The sequence below is a fragment of the Ochotona princeps genome, chromosome 6 (assembly GCF_030435755.1).
Source record: "Ochotona princeps isolate mOchPri1 chromosome 6, mOchPri1.hap1, whole genome shotgun sequence".
NCBI lineage: Eukaryota > Metazoa > Chordata > Mammalia > Lagomorpha > Ochotonidae > Ochotona > Ochotona princeps.
The window spans coordinates 26,142,710-26,162,405 of record NC_080837.1 but is presented as its reverse complement, the minus strand read 5'-3'; the positions used below and the strand labels follow the sequence as shown (position 1 = coordinate 26,162,405).

General features: G+C 38.6%; 1 protein-coding gene across 2 annotated transcripts in view; it reads left to right on the top strand.

Moving 5' to 3' along the window:
- The window catches only part of UNC13C (unc-13 homolog C), a 577,988-nt gene that overhangs the window by 299,434 nt on the left and 258,858 nt on the right, over window positions 1-19,696 (top strand). For both annotated transcript variants that reach the window (XM_004578069.4, XM_036495361.2), the window contains 3 exons: window positions 2,566-2,722; window positions 13,300-13,368; window positions 14,982-15,071. In XM_004578069.4, the coding sequence (XP_004578126.2) occupies window positions 2,566-2,722; window positions 13,300-13,368; window positions 14,982-15,071 (316 nt within the window). The remainder of the gene's footprint in view (window positions 1-2,565; window positions 2,723-13,299; window positions 13,369-14,981; window positions 15,072-19,696) is intronic.

Here is a 19,696-nt window from a genome sequence, read left to right as displayed (position 1 = left end):
GACAAAGTTACAGAAAAAGACAGAGAAGAGACAGTGGCAACAATGACTGCCCCAAATGGCTGCAGTGGCTGGAGCTGAGTCAGTCTGGACCAGGGGTTTTTTCTGCTTCTCCCGCAACGTCCCAGACCAGACCAACTGCTTTCCCAGGCCAAAAGCAGGGAGGTGGATTGAAAGCAGAATAGCCAGGGCACTGACCGGCACCCATATGTGATAGCATTGCAGGCCAAGCCTTAGCACTGGCTCTCCAACTGATTTTTTTTTTTTAATTTAAAATTTCATTGTATATTTTTCTTCAGTAAGGATCTCATGAAGTCTTGTTGAAGTATAATTATACTCTTCTCCGGAAGTTATGGTTAAAGCTAAGTCCCACAGTATATTTAATTCACAGTAGAGTTCTGAATTTACAATTACCATGCCAGCAGCCTTTAAAAAACTACCATATACTTTCAACTGAAAAAATTTTTAAAAAGAAGTTTTAAAAATATTTGCTTAATCAACTCAGGATATAGTAAACAAAGCTGGGTTCAGATACTTGGTTGTCTGTAAGTCAGAGTTACAAAGTGAGAGAAAGAGACAAAGAGAGATCTTCTATCCTCTGTTCTACTCCCTAAGTGGCCGCAATGGCTAGGAGTAGGCCAGGCTGAAGCCAGGAGCTGTGGCTTCCTCCAGGTCTCCCACATGAGTAGCAGGGACCTGGGTACTTGGGCCACTTACTGCTGCTTTTCCCAGGATCAGAAGCAGATCAACAGGACACAAACCAGCACCCATTTGGGATGTTGGCATTACAGGCAATGGCTTTACCTGCTATGCCACAATGCCAGCAGACCCTCCACACCCACCACAGTCTGAGATACTTGATGACTCGCTTTAACAACTGACAAGCATGTCCCTTCTGTCCCCTAAACCCTGGTATATATATATTTTTCCTTTTGACAATCACCCAGGACATAACAAATTTTGCCACTCTTGAGCTGTGATTTGATTTTAAATATCTAATTACTTGCAGATTTCAAAAGAAAATAATAACATAGCTTTGTTTTTAACTTCTGTTTTACATAATTTCTGTGCTCAATATGTATTATTATAGTGTTAGAACATATTGAAGACAAAATATGCTATTCAACTTTTAAAGGCAATCAATGGGGCCCAGTGCGGTGGCCTAGTGATTAAAGTCCTCTCCTTGAACGCGCCTGGATCCCATATGGGTACTGGTTCTAGTACCAGGTGCCCTGCTTCCTATCCAGCTCCTTGCTTGTGGCCTGGAAAAGTAGTCAAGGATGGCCCAAAGCCTTGGGACCCTGCACCCACATGGGAAATCCAGAGGAAGTTCCTGACTCCTGGCTTTGGATCTGTACGGCACCATCCGTGGTGGTCACTTGGGGAGTAAAAGAGCAAACAGAAGATCTTCCTCTCTGTCTCTCTCTTCTCTGTATATCTGATTTGGCAATAAAAATAAATAGATCTTTAAAAACAAAAGGCAATCAATGATAATCAAATTTTGAGGTGAAAATACATTAGTCAAATCTTGCTCATGGTTAAAGTTATCACTCAGGACTGAAGAAATCTATATTTAGAAATTTATGCTATGTTCATTGGCTAGTATCATGACATAATAAATAGTAAGCTATCCTAGCATTAAAATGCAGCAAAAATCTATAGACTACCATATATTTGGTTCATAGCCACTTTTTGGGATATTTTTGTATATTCTGTTTTTGTGTTCAGTAACACAAAATCCAGAGATATCAAAAAGGATAAATTACTAAGCTGTGAGAGCAAATTGGTTGTGTACTGGCTGTTTCTTTCCTCCATAAATATTTTATCATTTACTTTTATCGTAAGCCATGCTTTCAGTTTTCACATCTTTTGTTATAATTCAAATGAAACAAGTTTCCTTGACAAAAGTAACAGGATTGAACACTTGAGGCTTATGACGGTTGTGAATGGTACTATTATTCAAGGTTTAAAAGAAATGGTCTTGAATCACAAAGCTGGTATGATTCAATCTGTCCCCACTATTCATGTTTGCCTAATTAAATCATATCTGTAACAAAGTACTTGGGAAACAGATTTGCTCAGGGAAGATCTTCGTTTCTGAAAAACGTCACAGACTTGCCTTAAGTCAACCATGAAGTTGACTTGTGTAGTTAATGATTCATGACAGGTGAGCCTCTTGCTACTTCTTCAGAGTCAGAGGCATACAACTATGCAAGAGTGTTTTGACTGGAACACAGAATTCCAGGAACAGAAGTCAGGGGGAGGGCAGTTGGAGAAGGGAGGGAGCCTCTTCCTCTGCTGCTGCTTCCAGACATGCTGAATTCCAGAGGGTACTGCACATCTGCAGCGGGCCCCAGGTTGAAAGGAGTGGGGCACATCCCTTTGACAAATCACATTCGTTTATGAATGAGAGATTTTCAACAGGCTGACACTGTTTTCTCTTTCCATTGTGAGAGTTCTCTACCCTTTCCATAGATGAAGTTGAATTAACTGTTGGCGTTAGAAGACATGCTGTTCTATGAATTAATTAGTTCCTGTTTTAGAAACATTTTATGTTTCATCCCTCAGGCACTTTTCATGTCTATCTTCTAAATACATGTGCCCTGGTGTCCCGGCTGTCATGAGCACTCTGCTGGCTAATATAAATGCTTTCTACGCTCACACAACCGTCTCCACCACTGTACAGGTTTCTGCCTCAGATCGATTCGCCGCTACCAACTTTGGTGTAAGTATCATTTTTGTGTTTTGAAAGTCCTGGGAATTTGTGGGACGGCACTTACAAGCAGCTTTGGACTCAGGATATTCTTGAATTGTATTGTTGAAGGGAATCTTACAGATTACCTCTTAGTATAATACAACTAATCATACACTGTAGCATACAGCTCAAAATTCCTTTGAAACATCTTCAGTGCAATTGTCTTTGATACTAGGCCTTTTCACTAAACTGGATCCCCATATCTGAAAGGATCTTTTCTAACAGAACAAGACGTGAGTATTTAAAGAGAGTACTAGGGTCCGGCAGGGATGTCTCTGTATATATAAACATGGGATTCATTGTTTTAGATGACCTACTTTCAGCTAGAGTTCCCTGATAACTAACATAGCTGCTTTTTCTGACACCTGCGTGGCTCCATTTGCATTTATTTCCTGTTGGTGGCTACTGACATTGACAGATAATGACACATACTGCAAGTCAAAATCAGTAGTTGCGTAAAGAATCCTAGAGAATTTTCTGCACTTAATTAAGACTGCCCACTTGTAAAATTCAAAGACATCATGACACACCTAAAAACTAGTACTGCAGTATTTCCAAGATGTTTCAAGAATGTATTTGTTGCATTTGTCCCTAGAACTCATTCCCTATAATAAAATCTAAATGAATAAGAATGCAAATAGAATGTAATCCATGAGTAAACTCAGAAAAATTGTAGGATTTCAAATTCAGAGTTACAGGTGATAAAGAGAAAAGGATAGATTCCAGGTCATTGGAGACTGTAAACTCAAGACCGTCTGAAGTACTTGGTATCTGTGGGGAGGCAGGCAATGAGGGAAGGATGCCTGGAAAACCCCAAAATTGCAGCTAGGCCAAGTGGATGGCAGCACTGATATCCAATACCCAGTGAAACATTTTTTTTTGTTTCTTCTCTCTGGTAGGAACTAAGTTCCATTTTAGAAAAGTGGTTTCTGACACCAGAATTATTTTTTGCACAGCACTTCCAAATAGCTTCACTGATTTGGTCTCTGTTATTGAATCTATTATTAGTAATCCAATTTTGTTGTATTTTTATTTTTAAAAAAAGAAGCCAGCGAAGTATAGAAAATAAAAAGGTAAAAACCAAAGATAGTATGTCTATGATTATTTTTCTGTCCTTTTCCTCTGAAAAGGAATGTGGATGCTGTATGTGAGTTGAGCGTCATGATAAAAGCAAATAGTTGTGATTTACTGGACAATTAGAAGTCAATACCAGTGACAAACAATAGTCTGAGCTGGCTTTGGAAGTTGGAACTTTTATTCAAATGTGGCAAGAGTCAGTTGAATTATCCAAGCTTTACTTCCAAAACATGTTATATAAAGATAATAATTTGTGCTCTAATTTGTTTCTCAAATTGATGAATATTAAGTGACATAAAATATGGGAAGCAATTTCAAGGTGCTGAAATTATGTAAGGTAGAGGATTTTTTTTTTCTCTGTGCCCCACTACAGTGTAACCGCTATGTCATCAGCTAGTTTGGCTAGAAAGATTGGCTCTGTAAAACCCGGGGCCAAAGAGCTTTCCCAGCTCAGCAAAACACTGTTATGACCAAACACCAGATCACAGCAGCGTTTTCTTACAAAAACGTCAGCTTGGTAACTGTATGCATCTGGGGATTCTCCAAATAACATAAAACATTTTGTGTTATGGAATTGTTTTGGCTTCAACTATTTTGTGTGGATACACTGTGGGGAATAAGCCAGACTTGTGGAACACTGAGAAAGAATATGGGTTTATATGATTAATATCCCCCATAAAAGCTACCTGGAGGGAAATTAGAGGGCATGCCTCTTTACTTCAAGCAGACTGGAAGAGGAGAAAACAGCGTGATTAAGTACAACTCAGTAGTTCAGTGGCAACATGATTATAAAAACTTTGTTTTGTACATTGAAAAGCTTATAGAGTAGGGTCAAAATAGTTCTTCCAATTACATCTTTTTTGTTTGTTTTTATTTATATATTTAAAAAATAGTTTTATTATTTTACATGATATAGTTTTGCAGGTAGAGGGCTTTCCCTCCCTCTCCTATTCCTCTTCCCCATCCCAGCTATTACTCCCTGAATGATTGCAGTAGTATAGTCCCTCAGTAATAGTTACAAGATTAACTCTCTACTTTTTAAGTATATCATGACATGGTATGTATAGGTAGAGATAAAAAATCTGATCTCATGCTGTATGGACAATTTTATATGCTTCAAAATTGGAGTCCTACTTTTATTTGAAAGTAGAGATGCGTACTATAATGTAACTTTACTTCCCAGTGTGCTAGTCTCTATTATATTGTTTATCTGTGACAGTATATATTCATCAGCCTCATCTATTTATGTGATGACAACTGTATTTTTCTCTAAATATTGAAGCTACTATTACCAGCTAATTCCAATATCTACAGAGTATAATGTCTCTGCCTCCTGTTGGGAGATCCAAGTTTTTATTTACTTGACTGCTGACATTGACAATGTCACTTGGGGTCCTGGGACAGTCATATGATCCATTCTTACTCTTCTTTAGGTATAAACAAGACCCTTTGCATCCCAAACAATAAAATGGGTAGAAAGACTTCCTACCTGGAACAAGTATAAAGCAAACCTATAAGAGAACTATAACATTGATAAGTTCAGGTCTTTTTTATATAATTTTTTTAAGCCATGATGTAGATGAAAAACACTCAAAATAGACTGACAAGGACAGGAACTTTCGGTGTAGGCAAAAGAGACTGACCAAGTTTACTGAATAAAATGGCTGTAGAAACTGAATGAAAATGGTAAAAGATGTGGTGTGGAATGTATGGTTAACTATTTTTGGAAAAGGGGAGTGAATAGTAGCATCAGTTATTGTAAAATGTTAAGGTGAGGTGTGCAAGGAGATTAACCACTGAGATTTGTCAACTAGAACAATGACTCAGCGAAACAGTTGATATTAAATCCTAATTTAATGGAGTTATTCAGGGAATTAATAGATGACCAATTGTATGAACTAAAGCTCATTTGTTCACTAAGATCTAATCAAGTTTTAACAAAGAGTTCTCGTAAGTAATGTATGTCCTAGATAAAATGTGGAGGAATATTTGTTTTCAACAGAGAATCTTGTTGACAATCGAGAAGTACAAAGTTAGGGAGACCATAATGTATTTTCTTACACTTCTCTTTGAGTGTCTGCAATGGCCAGAAGTGCTTTATCTATAAAACAAGGCCTGCAATGTGAGGATATGGGGTGGAGGATGGTAGTAATGGCTTGGATAAGCTACTGAAGTGAATGGTAGGAAACAGGCAGGAGAATTCCTACTAAATCTGAAGGTAACCATTGATGTTGGGCACTATAAATTTGATATCACACATTTCATGGGCTTCTGAGATTTTTGTCAGGATTTGTCAGCATTCTGACATTGATATCATAAAAGACATGACAGATGGTTCCATGGGCTCAAGGATGAAATGTTTCAGAAAATAAGCAGCCAAAGCAGAGGAAATTTGTATGCAGAGGATACTGTGCAGAAAGAAGTTGAAGCAATTTGTCATGGGCTCTCTGATAAGTGGCACTATGAAGACTGTGGCAGAGAAAGGGGGCAGGGAGGGAGAGAGGGAGAGAGAATGTCTTACCCATAAGTTAGTATTTCAGAGGAGAAAGTTTTGGTATAACTCTGGTGATAGATTGTTGAAAATTGGACCTAAAACTTGTAGGCTACAGCTGGCTCATACCTGCTCCCATAAACTAATTCCTAAATTTATTTGAAATATTGAAAGCTGGTTGTTATACACAAACATCACTGAAGTTTAACATATTGAGAGTATTTGCATCATGGGCATTGACAAATGCTAAAATCAAAGCTTCATGCTTTCAGAAAACCAGTTTACCAGCACCCCACTGAGTGTAAATACTCTTTGGAGCTAAGATCAAAGAACTTTATTGGAGAAAATGTCTCCAAGGATACTGGAATAAATCACAGGTAGATCAGAGCTTGAAAAGGAAGAAACTTTTCATAAGGTGAGGATCAATATTTTCAACTCTGAGCATATTCTTAGAAGTATATTTAGTGAGTTATCTTAAGGTATAATTGTGACGGAAATAATTGATAAAAAAATTATAGTTATTTACTTCCATTCTCTTTGACATAGCCAGTACTAAGCCAAAACGAACATGCCAATAAATATTTCCTTTAAAGTACCACTGTTCTTGTATTTGTTCACTTATTCATTCATTTGTACTGTATTAAAATACATTTGGCATCTGAATCTTTATTTGATAGTGAGTAAATCGCATAAAGAAGTAAAAAATACTGATTGATCATTCCAAAAATATGATAATGTCAAAGGAATTTTGCCAACCCTAAAAAAACTTTGTCATTGACCAAGAACTAAGAACTCTCTTCAGAGATTCATGGCAATACTCAAAGAAACAGTACTGTTAGGCGTTGCTGCCATTTCAGAGTTTAAGAAGTAATAAAAAAACAGCTGCCATTAGCCTCGCACATTATTGAGGGAAACCAAGGAGAAGTAAAGATGGAAAATAAATTGAAAAAAGTGAGCAGAATGTATCCTTCCCACTGCAGAGGGCTGAGATATTACAGGATTGAAGTGTAAGATACACTGTCTTTTTTTAAAAAGTAGCATTGTTGCTGTATAACACCAAAAATTGGTCAAAGGTGTTGCTATAGAAATTACGAACTAGGGTAAAAAAGCAATCACTGACATAGGGGTGGTGGAAGAAAGTCAGTGTTTATTACAAAGTGCAGAGCAAGGAGCCAAGAAGCTATTGCTTAATCCCTAGGTTCCCTGAGACATTTGGGGTAAAAGTGACAGTGGGGCTAAATAGTATGTGGTCAGTTTGTGTCCAGCTTCCTTCCTGGTTAGTAATACTTGGGATTTTCCTTTGATTGTTCAACAATGCCATGCTCTTTAGGGAATTTGTGATGGCCAGATAGGCTCCTGTTGGTCTGGGGGTTATTTGAAGGTGGAAATCACATTTTGAACCTAGAATTTCTCAAGACAAACCCCTCTGGATAATCTGACCATTAGTTTTCTTGTCAGTTGCATAGGCAAATGTTCAGAACCTTTAGGACCAACACAATCACCCTCTCAAGTCATTGGATAAAAGATGGGCAAGGACACACCCAGCTGAGAGAGACAGACTAGAAGGATGGGTCCTGCTTTCACAGGCTTAAGTCCTGTTGAGTGAACTCCAACATATTGGTGCTTTCATGCCTTGTGAAGTATGTGAATCAACACACTTTGGAAGCATCAGTATAGTGATGTTTTATAATTTCTAAATCCTTCTTTATTTGAAAGGGAGAATTAAAGACAGAAAGGGAGCTCTATCCATTGATTTACTCCCCAAATGGCCATGATGGCTAAAGCTGGGCTGGTCTGAAGCTAGAAGCCAGGAGCTTCTTCTGGATCTCCCAGATGGCTTTAGGGTTCCAAGCACGCAGGCCATACAGCTTCCCAAGTTACATTATCAGGGAACAAATTGAAAGTAGAGTAGGCAGGATTCAAAGTGGTACCCAGGTGGAATGCTGGCACCACAGTTAGCAGCTTTATGTCCTACACCGTGTCACCCACCCTTGGTATTTTATAATTTTATGTTAACTTTGTTGGGATTAGTATCAAGCTCAAATAATTAAATAACATAAACTTATGTCCAGTGTATTGCTGTGATTAACATGATCAAATTATCAAAGCACTAACTGAAAATAAACTATTCTCTTTTTATAATTTCTGTCTGTCTTTTTTTAATATATTGTTGTTTTCAGTAAAATTATTGGGAAAAAAGTCTAGCAGTGTGCTAGCATAGATCCAGAAGTTTTGTCTTACACATGCAGACTGTAGGAAGACCTAAGGTCATGTGAATTCATAGCTGGGGCTTCTCAGGGGAGGCAGGTGAGAGCCCTGAAACTTGAGCATCATTAGCCTCTGGCACGACTCTCCCTTGCTGCAGGAATGAAACAGGAAGCTATAAAGAAATTAACAAAGGAAGCTGAGGATAATGCCAAAGCTTGTTTCAGCAGTTGCTAGAGTTCTGGGAAGTTATAAAAGTGCACCTGCTCTCTTTCTCCCAAAATCTCCCCTCTGCCTAATGGCTAAATCAGGCTCACATGAACCAGAATCTAATAATGATTTTCTCTCTTTAAACGTTGAGGAAAAATTTAAAATGACCAGTTTTGATGCATGAAAATTGTATTAAATTTAAATTTAAATGTGTGTTAAGATTCTACCTGAAAAAACAGCCAGTATTTTATCTGTAGCAGTTACTGTGTTTTAGTGTCAGAAGTGAGTTGATGTGGAGAAATAACAGTGTCGACAGCTTCTGTTTTCTAGCCCTTTGTAGACAGTTTGCTGACCTCTGGCCTAGTTCTTCTGATCAACTCATTAAATCTGATTTTGTGATAAATAACAATGCCTAGTATATTTATCACTAATTTGTCTCTTACTGGACCTATGTGACCTTTCTCTAATATAAAAAACTAAATCATGTAGCCCTCAGAAGAAATGCTTTATATCACTCAGTCTTTCATTGTTTCTCAAATTGCATATTACAGGCTACAGGCCTCTGCTGTTCTCATAAGGATAAAGTCACTCTAGTTAAATAATAGTACAGTAAATAAAATCAAATTTCAAGCTGTCCTGCTGTTGGAAGAATCTCTTTGAAAATTTAATCAGCAGCACACTGTTAATTTCCCATCATCCTATATTGTTTGGGATCCTGCAACAAGAAGCCCAACAGTCTTCATGGTTTTTTATTTTCCTGGAATGTAAATTTTCCAGCTGGGCACTGAAGATCCAAATCAGGAGATTTAATATGTGATCTCTGTTAGAATTCTATTAGATTGTGTAAAGCAGAAGTTCAACTAAACAAACTTCATGGAGGATTTTTCCTTCATACATCCTAAGTCCCAAGGTAAAGCTTTCAGAGTCAGTGGAGCTGCCAGTATTTATTTATTTGCTTATCTTTATTCTTTTAAAAAGATTTATTTATTTATTATTGGAAAGGCAGCTATTCAGAGAGAAGATGACACAGAGAGAATGATCTTCCAATTGATGTTTCACTGCTCAAGTGGCTGCAACAGCCAGAGCTGAACCAATCTGAAGCCAGGAGCCAGGAACTTCTTCTGGGTCTCCCACACGGGTGCAGGGTCCCAAGGCTTTGGGCCGTCCTCCACTGCTTTCCCAGGCCACAAGCAGGCAGCTAGATGGGAAGTGGAGCAGCCTGAACATGGACTGGAGCCCATATGAGATGCTGGCTCATGCAAGGCGAGGATTTAGTGAGGCTATCATGCCAGGCCCAATTTGCTTATCTTTGTTCTTTATCTGTGACTCAACAAGACAGAAATCCCATCTTCTGATTCACTCCCCAAATGCCCACAAGGGCCCTGACTGGGATGAAGGCCAGGTATCAGAAGCTAAGTCCAGGCCTGTCACATGGCATGCAGGAACTGAACTACTTCAGTAATCGCTGCCTCCTCCCAGTCTGCACTAGCAGGAACTGGAGTCAGCAGAGGCCTCTTAGTGCACATCCTCAGTATTAGCTCAAATGCCAGCTATAAGATTTTTGTTTTTTAAGGAGTGGGCAGGTGGGAAATAATGTGGTGTTCAGGTTAATCCGCCAACTGAGATGCATGCATGCCGTGTGGTCAACGGTCCTTGTCCCAGCTGCTTCATATCTGATTCCGTGGGATCCAGATTAAGCTTCAGCTTTGGCCTGGTCCAACACTAGCAACCGGGGCCATCTGGGGAGAGAACCAGAAGATAGAACCTCCTGCCCCCTCTGTCTCCTTCCCTTCTTTAGCTATCTCTAAATAAATTAATTATGTATTAAAAATAAGGACTAGATAGGTGGAGGAGAATGTGGGAGCTCCTTCTGGTTTCTGCGTCTGCCATACTTTTCCTATTGGTTAGCTTTTCATTTTACAGTCATGAAGCAACAGCACTACATTTTTTTTAAGATTTATTTTTATTGGACAGTCAGATATACAGAAAGGAGTAGAGACAGAGGGGAAGATCATCTGTTCATCGATTCAGTCTCAAAATGGCCACAACGGCTAGAGCTGGACCAATTCAAAGCCAGGAGCCTGGAGCCTCTTCAGAGTCTCCAACACACATGCAGTGTCCCAAGGCTTTGGGCCATCCTTGACTGCTTTCCCAGGCCATAAGCAGGGAGCTAGATGGGAAGCAGGGCTGCTGGGATTAGAACTGGTGCCCATATGGGATCCCAGCACGTGTGAGGTGAGGACTTTGGCCACTAAGCTATTGCACTGGGCCCAGCACTACATTTTAATATCCATGATTAGTGTGGAAAAAGTAGAGGCTCACAAGCTGCAAACAATCAAACTTTGAGCGCAGAAGCTGTTGCACATACTTCTATAACAAGCATTATATGCCAGTTTCTCTTTTAGAATCTTCCCAAATGATGGTTTATTGATATTAGGGTGTTACTCCATTCTGTTTAACAAACTATATACTTTTAATTGGCTTCAGTCTTATTCTACAGTGGAAAATGCCCAACCCATTGACTGTATAAAGTCTTCACAATTCCTGGCTTTGCCAAGGAAACCACAGGCAGGGCTCAAAATTCAGAAAATCTAAAGCAAACTAATCTGTAAGTTGATGACTTTGTATGGCCCGGTAGTGTTGTTATAAATATCTAAGTGGTCCTTGGCAGAAAAATGGTCCTCCACCCCTGCTAAACATCCTGAAAACAATGAGATCTGGGAAGGTGAGCATTTCTATTGGGCACATTTAATCCATGAGGTCCTGATACCAAAGAAGAGTGGATGATTGGATGCTGGGAAGACAGCCAGCATAGTTTGCCCCACTGAGTAGAATAGGGCCAGTGATGTGGGACATCCCACAGGGAGTCAGTTCCAATCAGAGATCAAGTGAAGCATTCAGAGACTTGAGTCAGACTGACTTTTATACTCATCTGAATGATTGACTTCTCTGTGCCCTAAGTTAATGACTGTAGTAGCTCTTTTATTTTTCCATTTTAATTGAGAATTACTGACCCATGTGGATGAGCTGCAGAGATAATAAAAGAGGACATCGGTTGTCTTCTCTCCTGGGAAGTATTAATGGAGAATGGCAGAGAAAATCAGCCATATGGCTCATCTATATTTTTTTGTATCTCTATTGGTAGTCTAACAAGATGGCAAGCTTCTAGAAGGCAAGATTCAGTTCTTAGTTCCCTTTATTTTCTCCACAGGGATTCACACAGAGGGAATATATAAACTTTGTTCACTGAAGTGTAAATCTGATGAAGACACCTTACTCAGAATATTGAAGCTTCAGCTTAGAAACACTTGGACTACTCTTAATATTCAACTCACTCTATTCAGATTAATGCCATGAAGGAATGAGGTTTATAGCTCATAAATACATCTCCTAAATCAAACTGCCAGGAAGTTTGTCTCCATCACTATCTTCCAAAGTACATGCAGTTTTGAAAGATTTATTTATTTTTATTTGAGAGGCAGATTTAGAGAGAGAGAGAGAGAGAGAGAGATCTTCCATCTGTTTGTTTACTCCCTAAATGAGCTAATTTGAAGCCAGGAGCTTCTTCCAGGTCTCCCATATGGGTGCATGGGCCAAAGTTCTGCAGCCATCATTCTCTTTTCCCAGACCATAAACAGGAGCTGGATCAGAAGTAGCGTTTCTGGGACATGAACTGGTGCCCATATGGGATGCTGGCACTGTAGGTGCCTGATTAGCCTGTTGAGCCATTGCACTGATATACCCGTAAAGTATAATTTGATATTTGAAGAATATTAATATAGGCAGAAGTATTTTCTATCATTTAATCCCTAGTCATGGCATGTCAACAAAATTTGTGTGGTCTTGATGTTTTTACCTTGTTTTTCAAAGATCTATACAGTTTGATTCTTACCCTTGTTACCAAAATTCCTTACTCACACATTTTTCAAATCCAATTATGAAGAGAATATTCTAGTACTAAAACAGCATCAGAAGGAGGGAGCAACATTTTTTTTGCCCTGATTTTATACTCTTAGTGCAAAATCATAAACATCTTTAAAAGCAACAGATCCTTTCCAAATACAAAGTTTATGCTGCCTTCCAAAAGGAGATCATATTTTGAAATTGTTTTCTAACAAGATCAGCTGCTGTTGCCACTACCATTGGCGGAAGAAATTTTGAAAATTGTCATTGTCTGGTATGGTGTGTGAGAATAGAGTGGGGAGTGGAATGTATTTTCGTTCACTGATGCATTATATGCCTGTAAATCGTTACATAGAGAAAAATGGAATGGAATCCGTTTGAGCTCTTTCTGTGGAAAGCAGCTTCTAGAAATCTGTTAAAACCGTTGTACATTTTTCTTTCACCACAAAACATTGTGATTTGTTATATCGTGGATTTGTTGTCAGAAGAAACTTGAGTTCGAACAACTGCTCTGCTGTAGACTAGCCCTGTGGTTTTGTACAAGTCGTCTACACCTTTGATCTCTTTATGAAATGGGAACAATAACCCATGTAATTGTGACAAGTCCCACATTTAGAAAAACCATTTCTTAAATTCTCCCATTTTTGTTTTCTTTGTGCAGAGAGAAAAATTCATTAAACTACTGGACCAGTTACATAACTCTTTGAGGATTGATTTGTCAAAATATAGGGTATGTATAAAATTATGACTAAAAAGTAAACTATTGTAATTGGCCTATATTATTTCTTGTCATATTGTACAAAATATTACAGGTAATGTAAAAGTAAAAAGATTGATTTTGAGTCTTGTCACAGTAAAAGTATTCCAACAGCTCTCCTTTGTCAAATGTTTTTGTATGACCTAAACCTGCAAGGCTGTGTGTGTCTGTGTATATTTGTGGATGTGATTCTCCTTATGTTCGTGTACAGTTAAAGTTTTAAGTTAACATCATGTTTAGTGACCTTCATTTGATTCATAAAGTAGATGTTTAGACCAGTTCACTTTTCAAAACTTTTCCACTGGTTTTTGGGCTACTACGTTTCTTAGCTTCTGAGGTTGCTACTGGAATTTACTATTTAATCTTGTCCGCTAGATCCTCAATGTGCTTCATCAAAACTGTTCAGAATTAATTGGCAGTCATTTTGTATTTCATCTCAGATTGAAACATAACTACACATAGAAGGAGAGTTCAGAACATTCATAAAGATGATCATGATTTCCATTTTCTCTGAACTTTTAAAAAGTTCCTCATATAATTTTAGCCACTCAATCAATATCTTTAAAACAAAATGATCTATAGCCAAAATAAAGCTGCTCCTCTTCGTTTTTATATTCCTCAGCCATTTGTCGTAAGTATTTCCTTATTTTCACATAGGTATCTGTCCTACATTCATTTTTAACTACTCTTATATTGACAGATATCTTTATTTCATGTTTCTGGAAATTATAAGCCAAATTTTACCAAAATCCTGTTTGAGGAACTTGGGCTAACATGATGGGAAGAGAACTGCCATTCTAACCATTAGCAAAGTCATTTGGGATCCAGAAGGACCCAGAGGCCACATCATTCACCATCTTTTTGGTGCCTGAACTCTCTTGAGTTCATGAATATCCAGAAATTAAATGTGGTTGCTCTTTAGGAAACCAAGCTGAGAGAATATTAATATGAGAAATTTCTCAATGTCTATGCAGTCTTTGGATCAAACATTTTCATAACCAGGCCTTTTCTTTTTCAATATTCTGAATATCTGTTTTGGCATGGCACTTCATAGCAAGTCTCACGTAATGAAACTTTTCACTGAAAACTATGATATTTTAGGAGAGACTATGGGATTAAGCAGGCAACCTTCTCAAGAGTAAAACTCCCCTGGCAACTAAGAGTAAATTTAATGCAGCACATGTACAATGCCCAAAGTATTCTTGGAAACCAAATGTGACTATCTTGAGAAAACCATGAATACATTGTCAAATATACATTACCTATCCTTCATTAAGTAGTGAAATTCTTTGATAAATATGAATTAGTAATATCATAACCTTGTGGAAATGGTATTTTGCATAGTTTTAATACATTGTGAGGTTAAAAAAGGGTATGCCTTCTAAGACCAAAAATAACATCTCCAAATTTTTTACTTCCTATTCTGTTTTTTGAGTTAAAATTTTTTCAAGAATACCTTAGGGATCTTTTCAATTTTTACACAGTTTTCTGCCCATTTTCTTTTACAGAATATTATTTTTGGTTTATTTTCCCACTGTATTTTAGTGCTAAAAACCTTACCAATTTTCTGTTTCCTAATTAACCAGGAAAACTTTCCTGCCAGCAATAATGAAAGACTGCAAGACCTGAAGTCAACTGTTGACCTTCTGACAAGCATCACGTTTTTTAGGATGAAGGTACATACTTTTGTTCATGTCACAGTGAACACATTCATTCACTGATACAATCTTGTTACATCTCCTGTGGATCAATAATGTTCATCAGAGATCAAGCAATGTTGCATTTGCCTGAGCTCACTGAGTCTTCCAATACAAGCTGTATTGAGGAAGGGATTATTCTGTGCACTTAAGATACCCTGGTACATCTGGTTCAAATTTAATTTAAATTAACTTCATCACATTAATTTAAATTAAATTAAATTCAAACCACTCCCCTCACAAGGCCCGAGAGAGGCCCACGAAAGGGAAGGGCTTGCTCTCCTAGTCCCATTCTTCCATCGTTCAGCACTGTGACTGCTGGCCTCCCCAGTACCTGTTTGCTCTCTGGTTTTCCAAAGACAGACTGAGGACAGGTGTCCCCTGAGCACGGCCCCTGTGTGTCTGTATTCTTCACCTCTGTTCACTGCTCAGGTGGGACAGTAAAGATAGCAATGCTAAATGCTTTATGTTTCTAATGTATACTTTCAAGAGTTCCAGGAGAGGTGAGGCCTAGCAGTAATGGAATGTGGGCAGAGAAGCCAGGGAAAGGTGAATGTCTGCAGCTTTGGAAGTGTGTCCAGGTTGTTCATTGTATGTCTCAACTTATATTGTTGGGGAAGATGGGACATAGGTCTTTAGCTTAACAGATGGATTTGAGGGTAATGACCATTTGTTTCTCTTGGGGTTGTGTTTATATGGGATTGAGATTTGCTATTTCCAGTGGGCCCTGTTGTTATCACCAAGCTTGGTTAATAAAGACTCCTTAATAAACGCTAAAAATAATAATAATAATAAATTAAATTCATCTACAGCCTGGCATGATGGTCTCTTGGCTAACTCTCCCCGTATAAGCACCAGGATCATATATGGGCATTGGTTCAAGTCCTGGCTGCTCTACTTCCATCCAGTCCCTTGCTTGTGGCCTGGGAAAGCAGCAGAGGATGGCTCAAGGCGTTGGGATCCCATACCCTATGGGATACCCAGAAGAAACTCCGTTATCCTGGCTTTGTGTAGGCTCAGTTCCAGCCATTGCAGTCATTTGGGGGAGTAAAACAGTGAATAAAAGATATCTTTCTCATTGTTTCTCCTTCTCTATGTATATCTTACTTTCCAATAAAAATAAATAATACTTTTAAAAAATACTAGGTTCATCTTAAACAGAACTCTTGATTGAGTGGACATTGCACATTTTCATAGATTGTCAAGAATGTTAAATAGTAATGAAGTTCTCTTAATTGATGTATAACATGGATGCTTTTTGTTTACATTTTTTCTCAATAGCTTCTTTTACATTTATCCTAATTGTGCCATCATGCTTTGTAGCCCTGGTAATATCTACATAGAAAAATTATGTATTCATTTAATCCTCTGACATAACTGATATAACTGGCTGTTATCTACGAAGCATTTCTCTTAAATTTACCTCCTCTGCTCTAAGTCAAGTTCTCTGCATTCGTAATTTCTGCCAGTAATGCCACAAACATAAAGCCTTTACAAAAGAGCTACTTTTCAAAAGATTTACTTACTTAAATTCAGAGTTTCATAGAGAAAAGGAAAGGTAGGGAGTGAGAGAGAGAACTTCTATCCATTGGCTCATTGCCCAGATGGCCACAATGTTCAGGGTTAGGACAGAGTGGGCTCATGCTAAAACCAGGAACCAGGAAATTCTTCTAGATCTCCCACATGGGTGTAAGAGCCCAAACACTTGAACCATCTTCTGCTACTTATCTCAGACCTTTTAGAGGGAGCTGGATCATAAGTAGAATTGCTGGGATTCAAACCAGCAACCATATGGAAGACCAGCAGGGAGGTAACATCAATGCTGGTCTCCAAGCTAAAAGTTTAGAAAGTTTACTTTTTGAAAGATTAAATTCTGATATAACTCAAAAGCTTACCAGATGGAAAGACAACTAAGAAACCAAAAATGAAATATTTATATTTATCTTGTCAGTTGCCCAGATTTTTTCCCCAGAAGCATTAAAAATACAGTATCTTATAATGTAAGAGAGAGAAAATAAAACAATAGTATGTCAATAGCAACTGAGATCCTTAAATTTAATTAATATTGTTTAGTTTGAAGTAAGGTTGATTTGGGCCTCTGAGATGAGGAGAACTTCCATCAAATCTGATTTACCACAGTTGCTTCTAGAGCAGAGTGTAGAGAATAACAGCAAGAAACTCAACCAGAAAGCAGTAAAGTTGACTAACGGATGTCTACTGTTGGCACTGAGGGCCAAGGGGATGAGTGGGTGTGACGTAGGGAGTCATAGCTCCACCCTACATATCTGCCAGGTCTCTCTCACAAGCTTTATGAGGCTCAGAAAGCACAGTCCCAATGCCCAACTTATGATAACTTTGCTCCCTCTTGCACTGAACAGAAGGGAAAGCTAGAGGGCATCCTCAGGTTCCAATTACATGTTCCTACCACCCACTCGGCGTGGCAGCTATGAGCATCTGTGTCTGCTCTGGGCCTTCTTTTTATTAGTCCTAGGGAAGGTCACTTCTTTGACCTGTACCATTGATTTCACCTCGACAGCCTTCCCTACTCTTCTACATTATCAATTTCCCTCCGCTACCGCATGCTTCTCAGTACTCAACATGCTATTAATTCCTATTTTTAAAGTATTGCTTGATTCACTTTATCCGGTAGCTACCACCCCAGGTTCTCTTTTCTCTCAGTAGCTAAACATCTCAAAATAGTTATCTAGATGTTTTCAATTTCTTTCCTCTCATTATGTTTTAAACACATTTCCTCCTCCTATTGTCTTTTGTTCCCTTTTCAAACAATGAAAGCAGCTCCGTTGGTGGTACACTTATGTTAGTTTCCATAAGAGTGTCTTTGCAGAATTACTGCTACGATCAGACATAGCACAGATCCACAGCCTGCATGAGTCCCTGGTACTGCCCTTCATCACCCACCATCTCCTACACCCTAGCAACCACTGATGTTCTCCACTTACGGGTTTCCCTCTGCCAGAACAGTACTTCAATGAGACAGTGGTACATGTGTCACACAATGCATTGGGAATCCCTCCATTTTGTGGAGTGTTCTCAAAGATTCACTCTTATTTTAAAGGATGTATTTATTTACTTATTTGAAATTGAAGAGGGAGAAGGAGAAGGAAAGAGAAAGAGAGGGTGAGAAGAGACAAGGAGAGTGAGAAAAAAAGAGAGAGATTTTCTGTCCATTGCTTCATTACCTAGATGACTGCAATGGCTATGGCTGGGCCAGGCCTAAACCAAGAGTCCCAAGTTCTTTCCAGTCTTCTGCCTAGGTGTAAGGTTCAGAGGTCATTCAGGGTGAGTGAGAGACTGTGATTCATGCAGAGTTTCACTAATCAGGCAGAGAGTCTGACAGACTGCTTCCGGGTGGGAGACTGCTCAGGACCACATCCATGTGGCTGGGTGACCATATGAGGAAAATGGCTGCCCAGGGCATGCAGCATTGGACTTTTATACAATTTAGGCAATGAGGCTGGAAAAGGCAGCAGCTCCTTGATTTGCGCATGTATATGATGTGTATGCAGCATCATGGCAGGTGTTGACATTATGAGCAGACAAGGTTAGGGTGATTCTGCATCCCAAACATTCCTGAATAGGGGTGTCATCATGACTTTGGTAGGGTGGTAGAGTCCATCCTGCTCTGTCCAACCTAATAATAGGGAGCAAGGACCCTCATACTTGGGTTGTTTCCTACTGCTGCTTTTCCAAGGCCATTAACAGGGAACTGGATCTAAAGTGGAGCAGCTGAGACACAAACTGGCATTCACTTGGGATGCCACTGTCTCAGGTGGTACCTGCTATGCCACCAACTACATGCCAGCTCCAGCTTCATATTTTTTAAATACAGAATAGTAATTCTTTGTTTTATATGTATTGTGTATTGCTCACATAGTCCCTACTTAATAGGTATTTAACTTTGAATTATTACAAGTAAAACTTATAAATATCAATGTATAGCTTAATTACATGAGCATAGCCAGTAGCAATGTATGAGAGTTTTAGTTTTTCTGTATCTTGTAGTGATTCTTTTTGTATTTTTCTATTCATTTGTCTGTGTATATACTGAGTCATGCTTTTAGCAGGAGTAAAGTTGTACATTACTATAGTCCTAATTTTATTTCTCTATAAATAAATAATGTTGAGCAAATTTATTTATTATCTGAATCTCCTCTTTTGTGAAAAAACTTGAGTATGCTTCCATTTTTTATTAGTTTGATTTCTTCTTGTGGAAAGAAATTGTGTGCCTTTATCATGCAAGAAGCCTCTCACTGCTGAAACAAGTGCCTGCCCTCTTCTTATTAGGTTGTATTTATGATTTGTTTTTCAGCTTACAGTCCTACCACTTTGGTGTAAGCATCATCTTCTCATGACTGATTTCTTTGCATTATTCCTATTATCTGCTCTGTCTTCCTTATCAATAGCCTACCTTGACACGACACGAAAGGACCTCATAAAGTATCAGAGCTTGTTGAATTTTACTCTTGCTGAAATGGCTCAAGTTCTTCCCTTCTAGTCAAAGCTGGGGTTCTTGCCAAAGCCAATATGGATTTCTCCCTTTTCCTATGCCATAAACTGCTCCAACTTCATGTGTTATCAGTTTA